The sequence below is a fragment of the Melampsora larici-populina genome (assembly GCF_000204055.1).
Source record: "Melampsora larici-populina 98AG31 unplaced genomic scaffold MELLAscaffold_20, whole genome shotgun sequence".
NCBI classification, from domain to species: domain Eukaryota; kingdom Fungi; phylum Basidiomycota; class Pucciniomycetes; order Pucciniales; family Melampsoraceae; genus Melampsora; species Melampsora laricis-populina.
The window spans coordinates 1,019,607-1,035,504 of NW_006768784.1; the positions used below are offsets into that span (position 1 = coordinate 1,019,607).

The window sequence follows — 15,898 nt, forward strand, 5'->3', positions numbered from 1 at the left end:
CAAACTATTACCCCAATTCAACTCCTTCACCCACTTTCAAGTCCAAAAATCAAATCTACAACACTCCAGGTCCGTCCATTCACCTTTCAAAGTTCCATCGGGCCACCTAACAAAGTAAAAGAGGTGATCTGGTCGAATGTTGTATTGATCACCTCATACAAAGAATGTGTCAAATGTTTTACCGTTATAACTACTTCATTCCATTCTTTCCTAATTACACACAACACACTTCTTTTTTGGTTCTACTAAGTTCAAAACCTGGTACATTCCGAGAGTCCTTTACAATGGTCCTGGGTGGTTTTGGCACTTATTCTTTATATATATTCTCATCTAACCACGTTACACAACGCTCAGTTTTCATTTCTATCTGGTCTACATTTCCCTTTCCGTACAACCTAACATTACGCTAATTGATGTATTGGCTGATCTGTTGCATGCTAATGAACTTTCACTACACTCTTTACAAAACTTTTGTTCTAACCATCTAACATTTTTCTCAGTCTACCTATCCTTTTGTTGTTCCCCCATGTTATGTATAAATTTTTGACCCTCCCCCCTACACACAACTTTGTCCACACCACCCTGATTCCGCGCCAAAATATGTCAAACAAAGTGGCTGAAGCACAAGCCATAAAAACCATGCAGCGTCTGCCAAAAGGCCAAGCCACAAAGTGGGCACTAAAGTGGGCACTGGGTAATCCTTCCATCCAGGAAGGTATAAGAGGTGTGCTTTTCAGTGCTAGATAACTTGCCACCACCACTGTGCTTTCCATCGACCAAGGCTCTCTTTTAATCATTTGTTTTACCATCATCATGGGGTCTGAGTCGGAAAATACTGGCATTGACCCCTTTGATCCCATCTCTCTTTTGATTGTTTACATCCGCAAGAAGAGGACTCCACCACTGTGCTTTCCATCAACCAAGGCTCTCTCACAGGGGGAAAAATAGAAGCTCACATAGATGTGAGCAGAGAAAGTTTGAAGGTTTCTCGAAGATTGTTCCCAGTTTGTTTACAATTTTCTTCCAATTTTCCTCCAGTTTTCTTTCAGCTCATCATCTGATCAAATGGTCAGCATGGCCTGAGCAGATGAGTTAGGCCTTCCTCAGGCCTTATCCCTAGCCAAGAAGCCTGAGGGAGGGCTAGCTCATCTGCTCAGGTCATGTCGGGCCCTCCAATGCTCAGCCTGCACAGTTGCGGCGAGAGACCCTGCCAAATGTGAAAAACACAATGGGAACCATCCCTTTGGATACTTCTGATCCCAGGAATGCCACTGAGGACTAGGTGAGCAGCCCCTCAGCCAATACTCAGTGACATCCTTTGAGATCCTTTGGATCCTCCTGATCCCAGGAATACCACTCTGTGCTGAACTGAGCATCCCCTCAGCCAATACTGAGTGAGATCCTTTGGATACCTCCAATCCCAGGAATGCCACTTAGGACTAGCTGAGTGGCCCCTCAGCCAATACTCAGTGACATCCTTTGGACCCTTCTGAAGGCGATTCTGAGTATACAGTGATGTGTCAGCTGGGTCCTGAGCACTCATCCATGCTCAAGAGAGGCTCATCCAAGATGAAGATGAGCATGCTTTAGCAAACTCAAGCAATACCTAAGTATTACAGACTGAGAATGTTGGCACCACCAAATGGTGAATTGAAAGAATCTGAAGGAAATTGAACCATTTTTGGAGTTATCAGGAAGGTACCCTCTGCTCACATCTATGTGAGCTTTTATTTTTCCCCCTGTGTCTTTTAATCATTTGTTTTACCATCATCATGGGGTCTGAGTCGGAAAATACTGGCATTGACCCCTTTGATCCCATCTCTCTTTTGATCGTTCACATCCGCAAGAAGAGGACTCCACCACTGTGCTTTCCATCAACCAAGGCTCTCTTTTAATCATTTGTTTTACCATCATCATGGGGTCTGAGTCGGAAAATACTGGCATTGACCCCTTTGATCCCATCTCTCTTTTGATCGTTTACATCCACAAGAAGAGGAATCAATCTTTTGAAACCTTTTGCCTTTGAACTGGAACTTCCAAAGGTGTGGCCTGCTCTGAATCATTTTGAGGCAGGCCCCCTTCAGAAACCAGTTTTTCTCACTTTGATCACTCTCAAATCCAATCTGTTTGCCTTAATAGATGTTCTGTTTGTTTATCACTCATTCTGATCTCAAACTTTCATTCAAAGAGAGTATTCTAAAAATTCGGGGAGGATTATTCCAAATAGCATGGATAGATCTAATTATTACAATCAGTTTGAAAACAATCACCTACAACAGCTCAGTTCACCCTCTGTTCCAAATCTTATTTGTTCAGCAGCAAACTATCTACAACACTCCAGGTCCGTCCATTCACCTTTCAAAGTTCCATCGGGCCACCTAACAAAGTAAACGAGGTGAGCACATTTGTGACATTCACCCTGTGCGACTATAACTAACCTTGTGCATGTTCTTGTTCATTTACAATCGGGTTTTCTCCTTCTGGATGTTCACCAGAAGGAGGACTGTCAGCCGGATTGAGATTATCAAAGTTATCTGCATCCGGTCCTACTTGTGGAATGTCATGAGATAGAGTACTTCCCCAACAAAACCGAGATGATCTCTTATGAGTGTATTTGGATTGAAATATTTCTTGTAATTTAAGGAAACCAGTCTCCATGAGGTTAGGCAGAGGCTCGGGCTGGCCAGCTTGGTTTTCTGAGCCGAAAGTCCTATCAGCTGCTCTTTGAAAAGCTTGCATTGATTTAGGAGTAATGTATATCTTTCGGTTTTGATAAACCTTTTGATAACCCGCCCTAATTCTGATTAGGCTCAGTATTTGCTGGAACTAAATAAAATAATTGTAATAAGGTCAGTGACACTGGTCCACGCTCTAAAGACCAAACAATTCCAATATGTACAAGTTTGATGCATAAAGCATAGTGATCACCTAGCCTCTTGATTTTGGTTCCCGCACCCTATAGTTCAGACAAAAAGATTTATAACCCAAGTAACTAGTTTTGAGTGTTTTGAGAATCAGGTAATGATATGTGAGACCAGTACATACCGCGCGATTGAAAAAATACTTCAACCAAAAGATCATATGTTCCAAATGTAGGTCTTTTGCCTCAAATCTTCCAGATGCTCCTCTTGCAGAAATCAACATCGCACGCTTGATTACATAGGCTAAACCTACAGGAAGATAATGCTCTAGGAGCAAAACAAGACAAGGGATATGTTGAGCGTAGTGTGATAGGCCAGTGTTACCATGTGCCATCACACTCCACCGCTTCCACATCCTTATTAGACGGCCGATGTCACCACTTTTGGCCGCCTGGTCAGCTTCAACATAAGTGGCGAGATCACGAAGGCGAAGGCGTAGGTTGTAACCACAAATATCACCTGCACCCAAAGCACCTTGCAGAGCGTCTTCTGAAAAGTACTCGCGGCTGGTCTGCTCAATTATGCTATTAGCTGTCTCAGTATCCAAAATATTTGGTGGTTCTTTCCGTTTCTTGATGACCTCACTAATAACGTAACAAACACACGTTAGATTGCTTCATGAGCCATCAGAACCAAAAAAAACCTCACCGCATGCACCACACCATCGTGGCGAAGTGTAAATGATATATCATACGCATGATTACACCAAAGTCCTTCTTGATTACTGGGCGATTAGCCTTGTCACCTGTAAGCGCTTCCCATCCTTTTGAAAAAGGTAGATCTTGCGGATCGGTTGATTCACCCCATCCACCCACCATCTGCCACTGCCCAACATTCCACATCGTGTGCGCGGCACCTGGAAGTGTGAGGTAATTAATCATACTTTCATATCTCCGGCCAGCTGGGTGAAGTTTTGATCTATAACTCTCGAGATTTATGCAAGTTCCTACATCACCTTCCACTACCTGTAGATCATCAGGGAAATCTTTCAAAGGGCGCCCAGTTATGTGCCCTACGTGATCCAACACCTGACCAACCCCTTCGGATGAGCCACATGATAGATCCATCAGTGGCAACATCTCAACATCAGCCTTCTCGATTGGAATTGGTTCCAAAGGCGGCGGGATTCGTGAAACGTTAGGAAACACCGGAGGCGTAATTGTGCGGTTTTCAGTCGTGATGTAATCTACATAAGCCTGACCAAGCTGAGCCTTGATTGTTTCCCCAAAGTGTGTACGTTCGGATAGGTTGGGTAAGAAAAACTTAGCATGAACAACCTTCTCTTCGGCATCTCGCATTGCATGAACAAAAGCATCCAATGTTAAATCTTTGGGATCTGCTTCAGATATTAGATTTTTAGACAAAAAGTGCATATAACCATATGTCCCATGGAACATGCGGGAGTTTGATTCGAGTCTGGAATAGTGAATCCGTTCTTGAATATCAAAATTATCAAGTATTAGGAAAGGGCGGATAGGATAGTCACAGGCAACCCGCCGCTTAAGAGAAGCCAGGGCAGCTTTACCCAGTCGGGTTATAGCTCGTAGAGCCGTTCGACGAGAACAACTGAGACCAACAGCGTGTAGATATTGATTGATTCGCTGGCTAACACCACCCGCAAGGAACGCAACCCCATTCTCCAACTGAAGACCATTCACAGAACGGTTGCTTACAAACGCAACCATTGAACACACTGTTGTAGCAGTCTGAATACAATAGGGAATCACATACATATAGTGAAACATCAGCCACCAGTTTGTTCAGCAAATGAGAAAGAGATTAACGCACATTATGAAACCGCAACTTGATCTGATCCATCCAATGACCCCGTTTCACATAAGTCGCCTCTTCCATCAAATCCGCCCAATCATCTTCGTCTTCGTTCCCGCTGTCCGGATGATCCATCTGCTGAGCCTGGCCTGCCTGATCGCTTTCCAAAGATTCTTTTAAGTTAGAATTATCAATAGATAAAGTTGTATAATCTAGTTTGTCTCCTGAATCACTACCGTCTTCTGAACTTGAATCCCTTTTGTAAGCGCCACCTTCTCCGGAAGCAGATGATTGATCCGAAATATCCCCATCCAAAAGATCACCGTGAGCTGGGGCAAACACACTGTCTTCTTTTGACCCTTGATCTGAACCTTCTGAGCCACCCAAAGGTTCTGCATCATCCTCCTTGGCCTCGTCGGACTGAACTTCCGCCTCCTCTGACGCACAAACTTCTGCGCCACCCACTTCGGTTTCCGGACGACCCACCGACAGGCGATGGCGAATCAGTTGGAATAGAAAATCCATTCTGGTTCTGATCTGTTGATGACGTTTCTCAGACGCTTTCATATTGACGAACTTGGCCTTTACAGCATGCGCAGGCACGTGGGGAGGGTAGTGATGACCTCTCCACCGACGCGAAGCTTCTTGGTTGACTATACGCTTAGCCTGTAGAGCATGTTATGTTTAAGATTATCAGAACTCTGTGTGAAACATTCTAAAGCAATACACTCACCTCTGAAAGGATGAACATCTTCCAATAATTTCTTCCGTTGTCCTTTTTCAAAACCAGGGCTTGAATAGCCATCAGGACCCTCAAAGTTGAAGGCCATCCTTTTGGTCCGCCCCAATATCTACGAGAAAACTTTATAACTCCATCTTTGTCGTCATCGGTCAGGTAAGTCTGCACAATTTCCTTGAACGTAAAATGAGACTTTTCCTCTCTCAATTGATTGATTATCGACACGGTGGTTGCGATCATTGCTGGTGTGGACGACATATTTGTTTTTCCGTAAAATTGAGCAATAATTTAAAAGCAAATCAAATCCAATAATGAGGACTTTGGAGCAGATGATAACGAGACCGTAATACATAGGAACCGGGCCATTCCGTATTGGAATCACAAATGAGCAACTGTGTTTCTCTTGCAAAAGTATGCTTCGTATCACCTCGGTGCCAATGGGTGGTGCTTGTCTCACCTCTTTCAGATAGCTCCTAGAGTACAGATACACTATATTGGCACCGTCATAATGTTTAGCTGTCCTCCAGTGTAAGATATTGATTTCCGGAAAGCATCTCAAGTGTTGTTTGCATTCGTCATGCTTTTCAATAGCTCAATAGGCAGGCCAAGGCATATCAAATTGCAGGAAGAGGCTGAGAGGTTGGTTAAGGTTAGTGACGTTAAGGTATGCTTGAACGGAAAAGTTGTTAATAGTGCTGTCCATAATACATAAGCACTTAGCATTCGCAGCAGTTACACGAGCGGCCTACATGTTCCTTATTTCTGAAGCCCAAAACTTTGAGGACAATTTTTTCACGGAGGGGAACAAATTCCTCGGGAAAAAAGTTATGTACAACATGTGCATTACCGTGGCGCACAACTTTTCTCTTTGGACCATACCGGATTCCTCGGTGTGGTCCAAGATAAAGGGGAATGAAGTTTGTTCCCTGCAAAATGCTCAACCCTGAGGTTATGAAGCGTACAACTTTGGCGTAAGTCCCTCGCTCGACGCCTCGCGAGGATGCGCGAGCGTGGGACTTTGTTAAGTTTAGGTTTTTGTCATTATTCCAAGGACATAAAGTTGTTCGCCATGTGGCCATTAAGAGCATCTCCAATGTGGCTGAATCCGAATAGATGTACAGCTCAGTATTTCCCTCGGCTGGACAGCTGTAATTTTTTTCAGGTGACAGCGCCCTGCAACGCACAACTGAACTTCTTTCCCAATTCCTCATAGGGTTCATTTGAGGTTGAACCCCCGTCACCATATGTCTTCATCTACGTAATTGGTCGATCGCACCTATCGCGTTCCACACAATACATGTGATCGATTGCGCTCACCTCACGTAAAGAAAGAGAAAGGTAGTCCACGGATGTATGAATTTCTTTATTTTTGGCCCAATAGTCGTTGGGATACTGGGATTCAGATTATTCGGCCAGGTCAGCAAATTTGCTGACCTGAGCCTGGGAACGTGTCATTTCCGAAAAAACGAGTTCACACGGGAGGTTCCATGTGGGAACACGACCTCGGCGTTGGATGAGGTTTGTCTGAATAACTCCAATACAGGTTACGTTTCTGACAGAAACGTAACATTTAGTCATTCAGATTCGGGAGCATTGGAGATGCTCTAAGAGAGTAGTGTGGTCATCGAGGTATGATCTAACTTGACAAAGTCCCTCGATGCCTCGACAGCTGTCATAGAGCGTGTTGAATGCGCATGACTCGGCATGACGGAGAGATGCGTATTCGACTGAATCGAATGATGGCTGGCGGGGCTTCAGAGCGACTTTGTTAAGTTAGGGTATGATGGAATTTGGAAAGTGATCAATTGTTTGTCTTCAGATACACTGTCAAAATCGTAACTTCAGTTTACCGAGGACGAGGAGTCTTAAATTTTGTGCGCACCATAATCCATTGAATTTGAAATCAATTTTTTTCTCACCTTGTTCAAACAGGTGTGTTCAAAACTCTGGTCACAGGATCAAACTTATCCAAAGCTTGCGAGAAGCAGCGTGGGACTAGGATAGATTTAGCAAAAGATTAAGATCACTAAACTGACAGGCGATAATTCAGGAAATTCCCGGTGTAGGATGCTGCAGAGATGCTGGATGATGTCTGACTTGTCTGACTTCAACGTGCGAAAATGTAGTACTTACTTAAATTCAGTTTGTCGAGGACGAGGTTGGTCGATTCAAATCTTGGAGTACGCGCGCACCACCATCCACAATCCATTGAATGTGAAATCAATTTCCTTTCTCACCTTCTTCTTACATAACTCTGGAGTGGTCACAAAAGATATAAGAAACACCATCCTTGTACCACCTGGAAGCTGGCACCCACTCGCTATCCACATCCTATATACTCCTGGACCGGTTCCTCTCTTCAAATCCCGCAAATATATATATATTGAACCACTTCTCATCTCAAGATATGAAGAACATCTTGTCCCTTCTGTTTTTTCTTCAAATCTTCCTCATCTTTGGTCATGCCAACACCTATGATAGATTGTCGGCGCGATCGTCCGCATCTGACCAGGTTTCCTCTACATTTGTAAAACGGAAGACGAAGAAACATAAGAGCCAAGCATCCAATGATCCTACGACCGACCAACCGTCAACAGGCGAACAACCGATGACATGCTCGATTTCCAGATATGTTAGAGAAACAGGACTCGCGAGCGACTGTGTTTGGTCAGTCAACGCTCTGAAGCTGATTAGCCTTCGTGATCTTGATCCCAAAGTGATTGCTTCTGAGACCTCTTCTTACTAATTAACATTCTTTATCAAACGATTTTGAACAGTGCAATCGCTTTTCTGTATGATCCGAGTTTCCCAGCATGTACCATTTGCCGTACTTGTGTGGTGAGTTTAATCATAACTTCATTTGAAACAACCTGACTTGCTCAACCGGACTCTAACAATGTCTCCCTATCAGGTCCAGCCACTTGATAGCAAGGAAGTCCCACTGGGAGGTCGTAAGGAGTGCGTGAGATTGTATCCAACTGATTTGATGATTCAGAGATTCTTAACATTTCCACAAAAAATATTTCTGCCTTACAGCAAGCAAGGTCAACCTATGCCACCTTCCATCGAGCTAGCCCGAATGAATTCAGCCTATGACTCGATGTTCAAGGCCCAAGTATATACTGATGCCCCCATTTGTGACCCCTATACGACACCGCCTGGCTTGGTAAGTTGTGATTCTATGCTTGAGTTGATGATAATCTACACTCAATTGACTATCCAACGATATCTCTTACATATCTCCTTGACCCAACTTATGATCCACAATCTGGTGATATAATATACCCAACCTTTCTTCTTGGTATACAAGCAGGACAGGGGGACGTGGCTATGGCATGCAATGCCAGTCTGGCCGCGCAAGCTTACAGAGAAGCAATGTAATTCCTCAAATCCTACTGGCACCATATGTTTTTTGTAATGCTTTGTTGTTTATCTTTTGCATAAAATTGAGATATCACGGAATCATGTCCAAAGGTTCCCAGCAGTCAAATGTTCCTTTCAATCCTCTTGCACGGCTTGTTTTATTGAATTTCTCTTCTTGATAGTTATGATGCGTGTGCTATAAAGTTGGAATATATATATGTGTTGTCATTGAGTCTGAGAGAACGATTCCAAGCCTGATGGCATGCCAAACACTGGCAATTTAGGCCTTGAAATATATCATTTCTTTACGATTTTTCACAACTGACCGGCCATATTCTGAGCATATTTCTAGAATCATTTCTTTTGAATCAGTAACGAGCCAATCAATCAAATACCCGGGATCGTAGTGGTGAACAGAGTTCTTTAAAAGGTAAAATATTATGGTTGTTGTTTACATAGTTTGAGTCTGACACGCAACTTTATAGTCACTTCCGACTTTCAGGTAGCCTTCTTTAATCCATTGATACAAATATGTAGCCTGTAGACACTTTCTCTTATTATTCAGACCATGTATGTTGAGCTTCTGCTAGTTTTTTGCGTCATTAACTTATGTCCATCTCGAGTTGTTTCTTCTCTGAAGCGCAATAAATATCACGACTCGCGAGATATGAAGATGACTTCAAAAAATCATGCATGTGATTGGTAATGTACATATTGCAGACCAAAATCCGTGGACCGAGACTACATGACGAGTCGCGTCCCCACGCGCCGCGTCGGGGCACCTTTGAATTTGTAGGACAAGTTTGAGCTTAACTTTTGGTCTTATCACAACCTCAATATCCTCCTCTCCATCAAATCTATCACATCATGTCATCTAGAGCCGATCGCCGTAAGGTACTGGAGGAGCTCAAGGCGGCACGGGCTGGTCAAAGACGACAATACAAAGTGCGTTGAACTTTGTCAATTCGCCTATATACGGTCAAATGAGCTTAAGAGTATACTTGGTTGAAGATCGCTCAAGATACAAAGATATACGACACAGTTTCCGAAGAACAATATCGCGAAATCGTTAAGGGGCGCACTGAGGAGGATGACTTCATTGGTACTTTTGAGATTCAGAATATACTTGATGAATTGCATTGTTCACTGACATCTCGTCATCGACAGAGAACGATGGCGATTTTGGTTATGTGGATCAAGGTGTAGATGATTGGGAACAAGCTGATTCTGACAAGGATTCAGACGAACGAGATGCTGGTACGCATCTTTGATTGTGGAGCCCTTGTCATCTCTCATTGCTCATTTATGATCCTTCATCTCCCTAGGCAAACATCGCCAGTCGAAGTCAAAGTCGAAGGCGAAGGCGAATTCGAAAAAGTCTCAAGGCTCAGAATCGCGTCCAGAAGGCTCTCGGCCAGCTAAGACTACTCTCACAAATTCAATTGCCCCTGGATCTCGTCGCACAACCACAACTACAACGTTAGAGGGCTCTTCAGGCCTTTCAGCCTATCGAAAAGTGAAGAACCCTATGGAATCCGATGAATTTATGAATGGTCTTTTGAGTGGACTTGGGCCAGATAACTCCTCAGGAAACGCCCAATTAACCGATAATAGTGTCACAGTCTCAGAATTGAGGAAACGAAAGGGTCCAGTGACCAGTTCCATGGGTGCTGTACCCAACAAATCTCAAATTAGGCCGACAAGAGAAAGTCTTCGCAATCCTTTACCGTCCTCAAGTGATGTCGAGACGCCGATATCAATACCCTCTAGTGACAACAATGACGCTGATATCCTTAGTGAAGGCTTTGGCGGTGGTATGACTAGTGAAGCAGACGAACCAATGGAAAGGCAAAGCAAAAAGCCGCGTGTTCAAACTCTACACGAAGATCTGATTGGGTTAGGTGTTGAAGATCTGGCCTACGACGACGATTTTGATTGTCCTATGGAACCTCTCACATCGGATGGAGACGACCTTGAGGTCGTGGCACAGCTGATCCCCACGACGGCTGTGGACGAAGATTTTCAGGCCAAGCCACTACCACATCTACATAAACCTTTACATGAACCAGCTCTCAAGACTGCGGCCAATCAGAAGCCCAGGCGTCAACTAGTGAATCATGCAGGTTCTACGGCCAGTGCGAAAGGAGCCACGGGCTCCAACAATGTTACGCCGGCGGAGACGAACCCCAAGATGACAGCCACCATCACCAAACCGAAGCTCCAGGGCCTTGATTGGAAGACGGCCATAGCCAATGTGCCTATATCAAGCAATAAAGACTGTCAACAAGACAACGCCTCGAAATCAATTACTAACTCCGTTGCTCCTGCCTCCGATTCAGCTGCTAAAACCTCAAATGAAAATCCAGATCAAGTCAACCTATCCGAAACCACCGAATTTCTTGCCAATGTTCCCCGGATGGGTAAGAATATCAAAGCTCCCAGTAAAAGGGCTCTTGCCAAAGCCGAAGCAGATCGACATCTTCCTGAACCAATGAAAGTAGATGCATTTGAGCCACGTGTATCATCTGGTCCTGTTGCCACCCGCGAATCTGGCGTTGAAGGAAATGATGCCACCGAAAAAGGAGAAAACCTCAAGTTCTTTTGGCTGGACTATCTTGAGGTAGAAGGCGTGATTTATCTTTTTGGAAAGGTTTTGAACAAGTTGACCTCGACATATGTTACATGCTGTGTCATCGTGGAGGGTATGGAGCGCAATCTATTTGTGTTGCCTAAGGAAACCATTCGAGACGGTACGCATCCTATTTCTTTCTGACCCAACAATTCTTGACGCCATTTCTTCCTGAGAGCAGAAGACGATGTGGAGGTCAAGCCAACCGAAGATGATGTGTACGATGACATTGAAGATGTCCTTCAAAAATATGGCATTGCTGAATTCAAGGCCAAGGTGGTCAAACGGAAATACTGTTTTGAAGAAAAAGGAATTCCTGCGGGGGAACACGAATGGCACAAAGTAGTGTATAGCTTTTCAAGTTTGTTGTTTTACTTTTTATTCATTTCATTATTTACAGACAACTTTGTGAAGGCTTACCTTCAACTTCCAATTCTGATTTGACATTCAATCTTCTGATATACAGAGCCTGCGATTCCTTTGAATACCAAGAGTCGAACATTTGGAAAGGTTCTTGGCACCCATTCGAGCGCGTTTGAACTTTTTCTACTGAAGCGACGGATCATGGGACCTTGCTGGTTGAACTTGAAAGGGGCTCTCCCAAACAAATCTAAGACCCCGGTACGAAGCGGCTCCATTCCTTCACTGTGCGACTATTGTTCTCACTCACCAATTAATTTGTCATCGCGATTTTATGCTCTCGTCCGGCATGTTAGGCCTCTTGGTGTCAATTGGAGGTCGTAATCAAAAATCCGAAGTCGATAAATCCCTTTTCTGATTCGGACAGTTCGGCTCCTCAAGATCTGCCACCTCTGAGGATCATAAGTTTGAGCGTCAGAGATATTATGAATCATAAAGAAAATAAGAGAGAACTCGTATGTGCAACTATACGGACATGGCATGATGGTGGGTTTCTAGCTTGACTTTTTCGGATATCGTGATGAATACCACTCATCTCAGATACGTATCTTGCACTCCTCAGCGCAACTGGAAGACTCGACTCCGTTGGATCAGCAACCATCTTTTACCAAGACGTTTGTTCGGCCCCTCTCCCTTTTCCCGGCGGCCTTTCGCGACGCCTGTCGCCAAACCTCACCAGTCATTTATCCTGTTACCAATGAGCAGACACTGCTTACGGAGCTACTCGCTGATATCAGTCGTTTAGATCCTGATATTGTAGTTGGGTATGATCTTACGAGTGGAGCACTTGATGTTTTATTGCATCGAATGAGGGATCTTAGAACACCACATTGGTCTAGGATTGGTCGATTTCGAAGGGACAAATTACCTCTTTTGAGATCAGGTGCAATCAATAATCAACTCACTGGTCGGTTGTTGTGCGATCTCAGTGCCGAGGGATTCAAATCGAGTGTCAGTTCTACTACCTGGTCGCTGACCGAATTATGTCAACAGCATCTCAACATTGCTCGTGAAGATATCGACCCCGATGAGATCATTGATTACTTTGACTCCACTTCTACTAAACCCACACGTCTAATCAACTTCATCAAGCACTCCGAAGCCGATACATATTTTCAAATGGCTCTTGTTCACAAAGTGCAATATTTGAGTTTGACCAAGCAGTTGACCAACTTAGCCGGTAATAGTTGGAATGCGACCTTATTTGGTGGAAGAGCGCAGCGCAATGAATACATTTTACTTCATGAATTCCATCGTCAGAAATTCATTTGTCCTGATAAATTATCTTTCAATGATCGGAAAGCAATTGAAAAAGCTCAAGCTATCAAGAGTGAGAACGATGGAGAGGATGGCAAGAAGAATGTAAAGAAAGATAAATATAAGGGTGGTTTGGTTTTTGAACCTAAGAGAGGATTGTGGGATAAGTTCATCTTGGTGATGGATTTCAACTCTTTGTATCCAAGTATCATTCAGGAGTATAATATCGATTTTACTACCATTGACCGGACTACCCTTGACGTGAGCTAGGCTGTTCCTTCATTATCAGAGCTGGATTTTAACTCGATTGACAAGCTCGGTGTATTGATTCTTGATTGTTGGTGTATGACAGGAAGATGACCCAGACGCGATGCCAGAGCTTCCCTCCAGTAGTACCAAGCAAGGTATCTTACCTCGACTGATTGCCACATTGGTCAATCGTCGACGGCAAGTGAAGAGTCTGATGAAGGATCGGGATACCCCACCCAATAAAATGATTCAAGTAAGTTCAGAACCCTTGATCTCGCTGTTACTTATTACCTCAAGATACTGATACTCGCGGTTGCAGTACGAAATCAAACAACTGGCATTAAAATTGACGGCCAACTCGATGTATGGTTGTTTGGGTTTCGAAGGATCTCGATTTTATGCAAGATCACTAGCTGCTTTGACAACATACAAGGGTCGTGAGATCTTGACGAACACCAGAGAATTGGCGGAAAGCAAGGATTTAGATGTAAATATATAACTCTCTCCTTTGATTGCGCCAAGACCTTCCACAAGCTAAGATTTTTGTTTACAGGTCATATATGGTGACACTGATTCTGTGATGATCAACACCAATGCTATCGATTTTGCAGCTGCGAAAAAGATTGGTGGAGAGTTCAAGAAGTTGGTCAATGAGCGATATCGACTTTTGGAGATCGATATCGATGCAGTGTTTGAAAGAATGTTACTTTTACAAAAGAAGAAGTATGCAGCTTTAAAGATTGACGAAGTGACCTTACAGAAAAGTGTTGAAGTGAAAGGTTTAGATATGAAACGAAGAGAATTTTGTAAACTGTCAAAAGATGCTTCACAGTTTAGTCATTTGACCATTTTCTCCCTCACCATCCATCTTCATTCTTACTGACTTAAACTCTTATCCCTACGATACAACTAGATATATCTTACAACACGTTCTGTCAGGAGACCCAACGGAAATTGTAGTTGAAAAGATGCACGAGTATCTTACACAACTCGGAGAAGATGTAAAAGAAGGCAGAAAAGATCTAGAAGATTTCATCATACATAAGAAATTGGGTAAAAATCCAAAAGATTATCCAGATGCCAAATCTCAACCACACGTACAGGTGGCCCTAAGGATGGAATCTAAAGGAAGTTCTGCTGCTAAGGCTGGTGATGTGATTCCATATATCTTTTGTTTGGGTGATGATGGTAGTTCTAGTACTAGATCTGCTCAAGCAGATAAGGCTAGACATCCTGATGACCTGAGAAGGTCGGATTCACCTTGGAAGATAGGTATGTGATCTTATCTCAAAATCATCAGTATCTCATTAGACGTTTTACTAACGTTTTTTTTGGAAATCCCAATGTTTTGATATAGATTATGATTACTATCTTTCATTACAAGTCTTACCACCTATTGAACGTCTATGTGAGCCTATTGAAGGTACCGATAGATCTCGACTAGCGGAATGTCTTGGACTAGACCCATCTCGCTTCAAGACACATACATCGTCCAATGCGCTAGACAATGACAGGGAATTTCACACACTTGATTCTCAAATACCGGATTCAGAACGGTTTAAGGATTCGCAGCCCTTCAAACTTCGATGTCGATCTTGTCATGAAGAATCAGATTTCAAAGGTGCACAAGCCGACACAGTATGTCCATTCCAAAAGGTTAATGAAAATAAAGATATATACTGATCGGATCTTTATCTTGTAGCTTGGAATGATTGGTATCTCTGGTATCATTTGCCCTAACTTGGTTTGTAAACAGCGATATAGTATAGGTTCAATGGTCGCTCAACTGGAGATTCAAATAAGAGGTTATATTAATAAATTCTATGAGGCATGGCTTGTGTGCGATGATGCATCATGTCGGAATCGGACAAGGATGATGTCAGTATATGGAAGGAGATGTTTGAACTCGTCAATGGCGTGTAAGGGAGTGATGAGTTATGAGGTACGTTTGATTTTCGACTTTCGTTAGTTTTTACAGGATTGTCACGAAGTGGAACTCTAACAAAAACTAAATACATTTATAGTATACGGATAAGATGTTATATGATCAAATATTATATTATCAATCACTTTTTGATCCTGATAAAGCAATAGAAAGGTTTAAAGGAACAGATAAATCTGGTAAGTTTAAAGATATCATCATACCTTTTCTATCGGATTTGAATTAAGTTGAATTTCTTTCACAGAATTGACGGCCAATATTTTGAAAGTGAATAAGAAGACGCTTTCAATTTTGAAAACTATTGTTGATAAACATTTAGAATGGAATGGAAGAAGATATGTTTCAATGGGGTCTTTATTTTCTTTTATGACAAATGTAAAAGGAATGAAGTAAGAGAGAAGTTTCGTTGTGTGTATGTTTACTTGGTTATCATGGATTGGGTTTTGTTTTGTTTTGAATTGTTAGTTGGTTCTAGGATCTGGAATTTGTACACTGTGACTTGATTTGAATGGTAGCTATTGAGTCTGGATTTCTTATGATGAACAGTTTCAGTGAGAATGTAGAAGATAGTCATATATATAACTAAGAAGCGTTTTCCTCTGATCCAC

At 42.9% G+C, this 15,898-nt stretch overlaps 4 protein-coding genes across 4 annotated transcripts; 2 read left to right on the top strand and 2 right to left on the bottom strand.

The window, feature by feature from the left end:
* Nucleotides 1-2,182: 2,182 nt before the first annotated feature.
* MELLADRAFT_63580 (uncharacterized protein) lies at nt 2,183-2,739 on the bottom strand (the record flags this gene model as incomplete). The annotated part of the gene is made up of 2 exons (XM_007410450.1): nt 2,183-2,238; nt 2,439-2,739. 2 exons carry the CDS (start codon nt 2,737-2,739, stop codon nt 2,183-2,185), a joined length of 357 nt encoding a protein of 118 aa, XP_007410512.1.
* Nucleotides 2,740-4,526: 1,787 nt separating this feature from the next.
* On the bottom strand, nt 4,527-5,496 carry MELLADRAFT_87398 (uncharacterized protein; the record flags this gene model as incomplete). Its single annotated transcript, XM_007410449.1, has 3 exons — nt 4,527-4,589; nt 4,710-5,357; nt 5,425-5,496. 3 exons carry the CDS (start codon nt 5,494-5,496, stop codon nt 4,527-4,529), a joined length of 783 nt encoding a protein of 260 aa, XP_007410511.1.
* Nucleotides 5,497-7,837: 2,341 nt separating this feature from the next.
* Nucleotides 7,838-8,811, top strand: MELLADRAFT_123233 (uncharacterized protein; the record flags this gene model as incomplete). The annotated part of the gene is made up of 5 exons (XM_007410419.1): nt 7,838-8,097; nt 8,208-8,268; nt 8,342-8,388; nt 8,467-8,596; nt 8,749-8,811. 5 exons carry the CDS (start codon nt 7,838-7,840, stop codon nt 8,809-8,811), a joined length of 561 nt encoding a protein of 186 aa, XP_007410481.1.
* Nucleotides 8,812-11,284: 2,473 nt separating this feature from the next.
* MELLADRAFT_48531 (uncharacterized protein) lies at nt 11,285-15,874 on the top strand (the record flags this gene model as incomplete). The annotated part of the gene is made up of 13 exons (XM_007410420.1): nt 11,285-11,543; nt 11,604-11,783; nt 11,889-12,043; nt 12,139-12,328; nt 12,405-13,360; nt 13,452-13,601; nt 13,668-13,835; nt 13,902-14,179; nt 14,262-14,620; nt 14,706-15,004; nt 15,051-15,290; nt 15,373-15,469; nt 15,535-15,874. The coding sequence occupies 13 exons, from the start codon at nt 11,285-11,287 to the stop codon at nt 15,681-15,683; spliced, it is 3,480 nt and encodes a 1,159-aa protein (XP_007410482.1).
* Nucleotides 15,875-15,898: the final 24 nt, after the last annotated feature.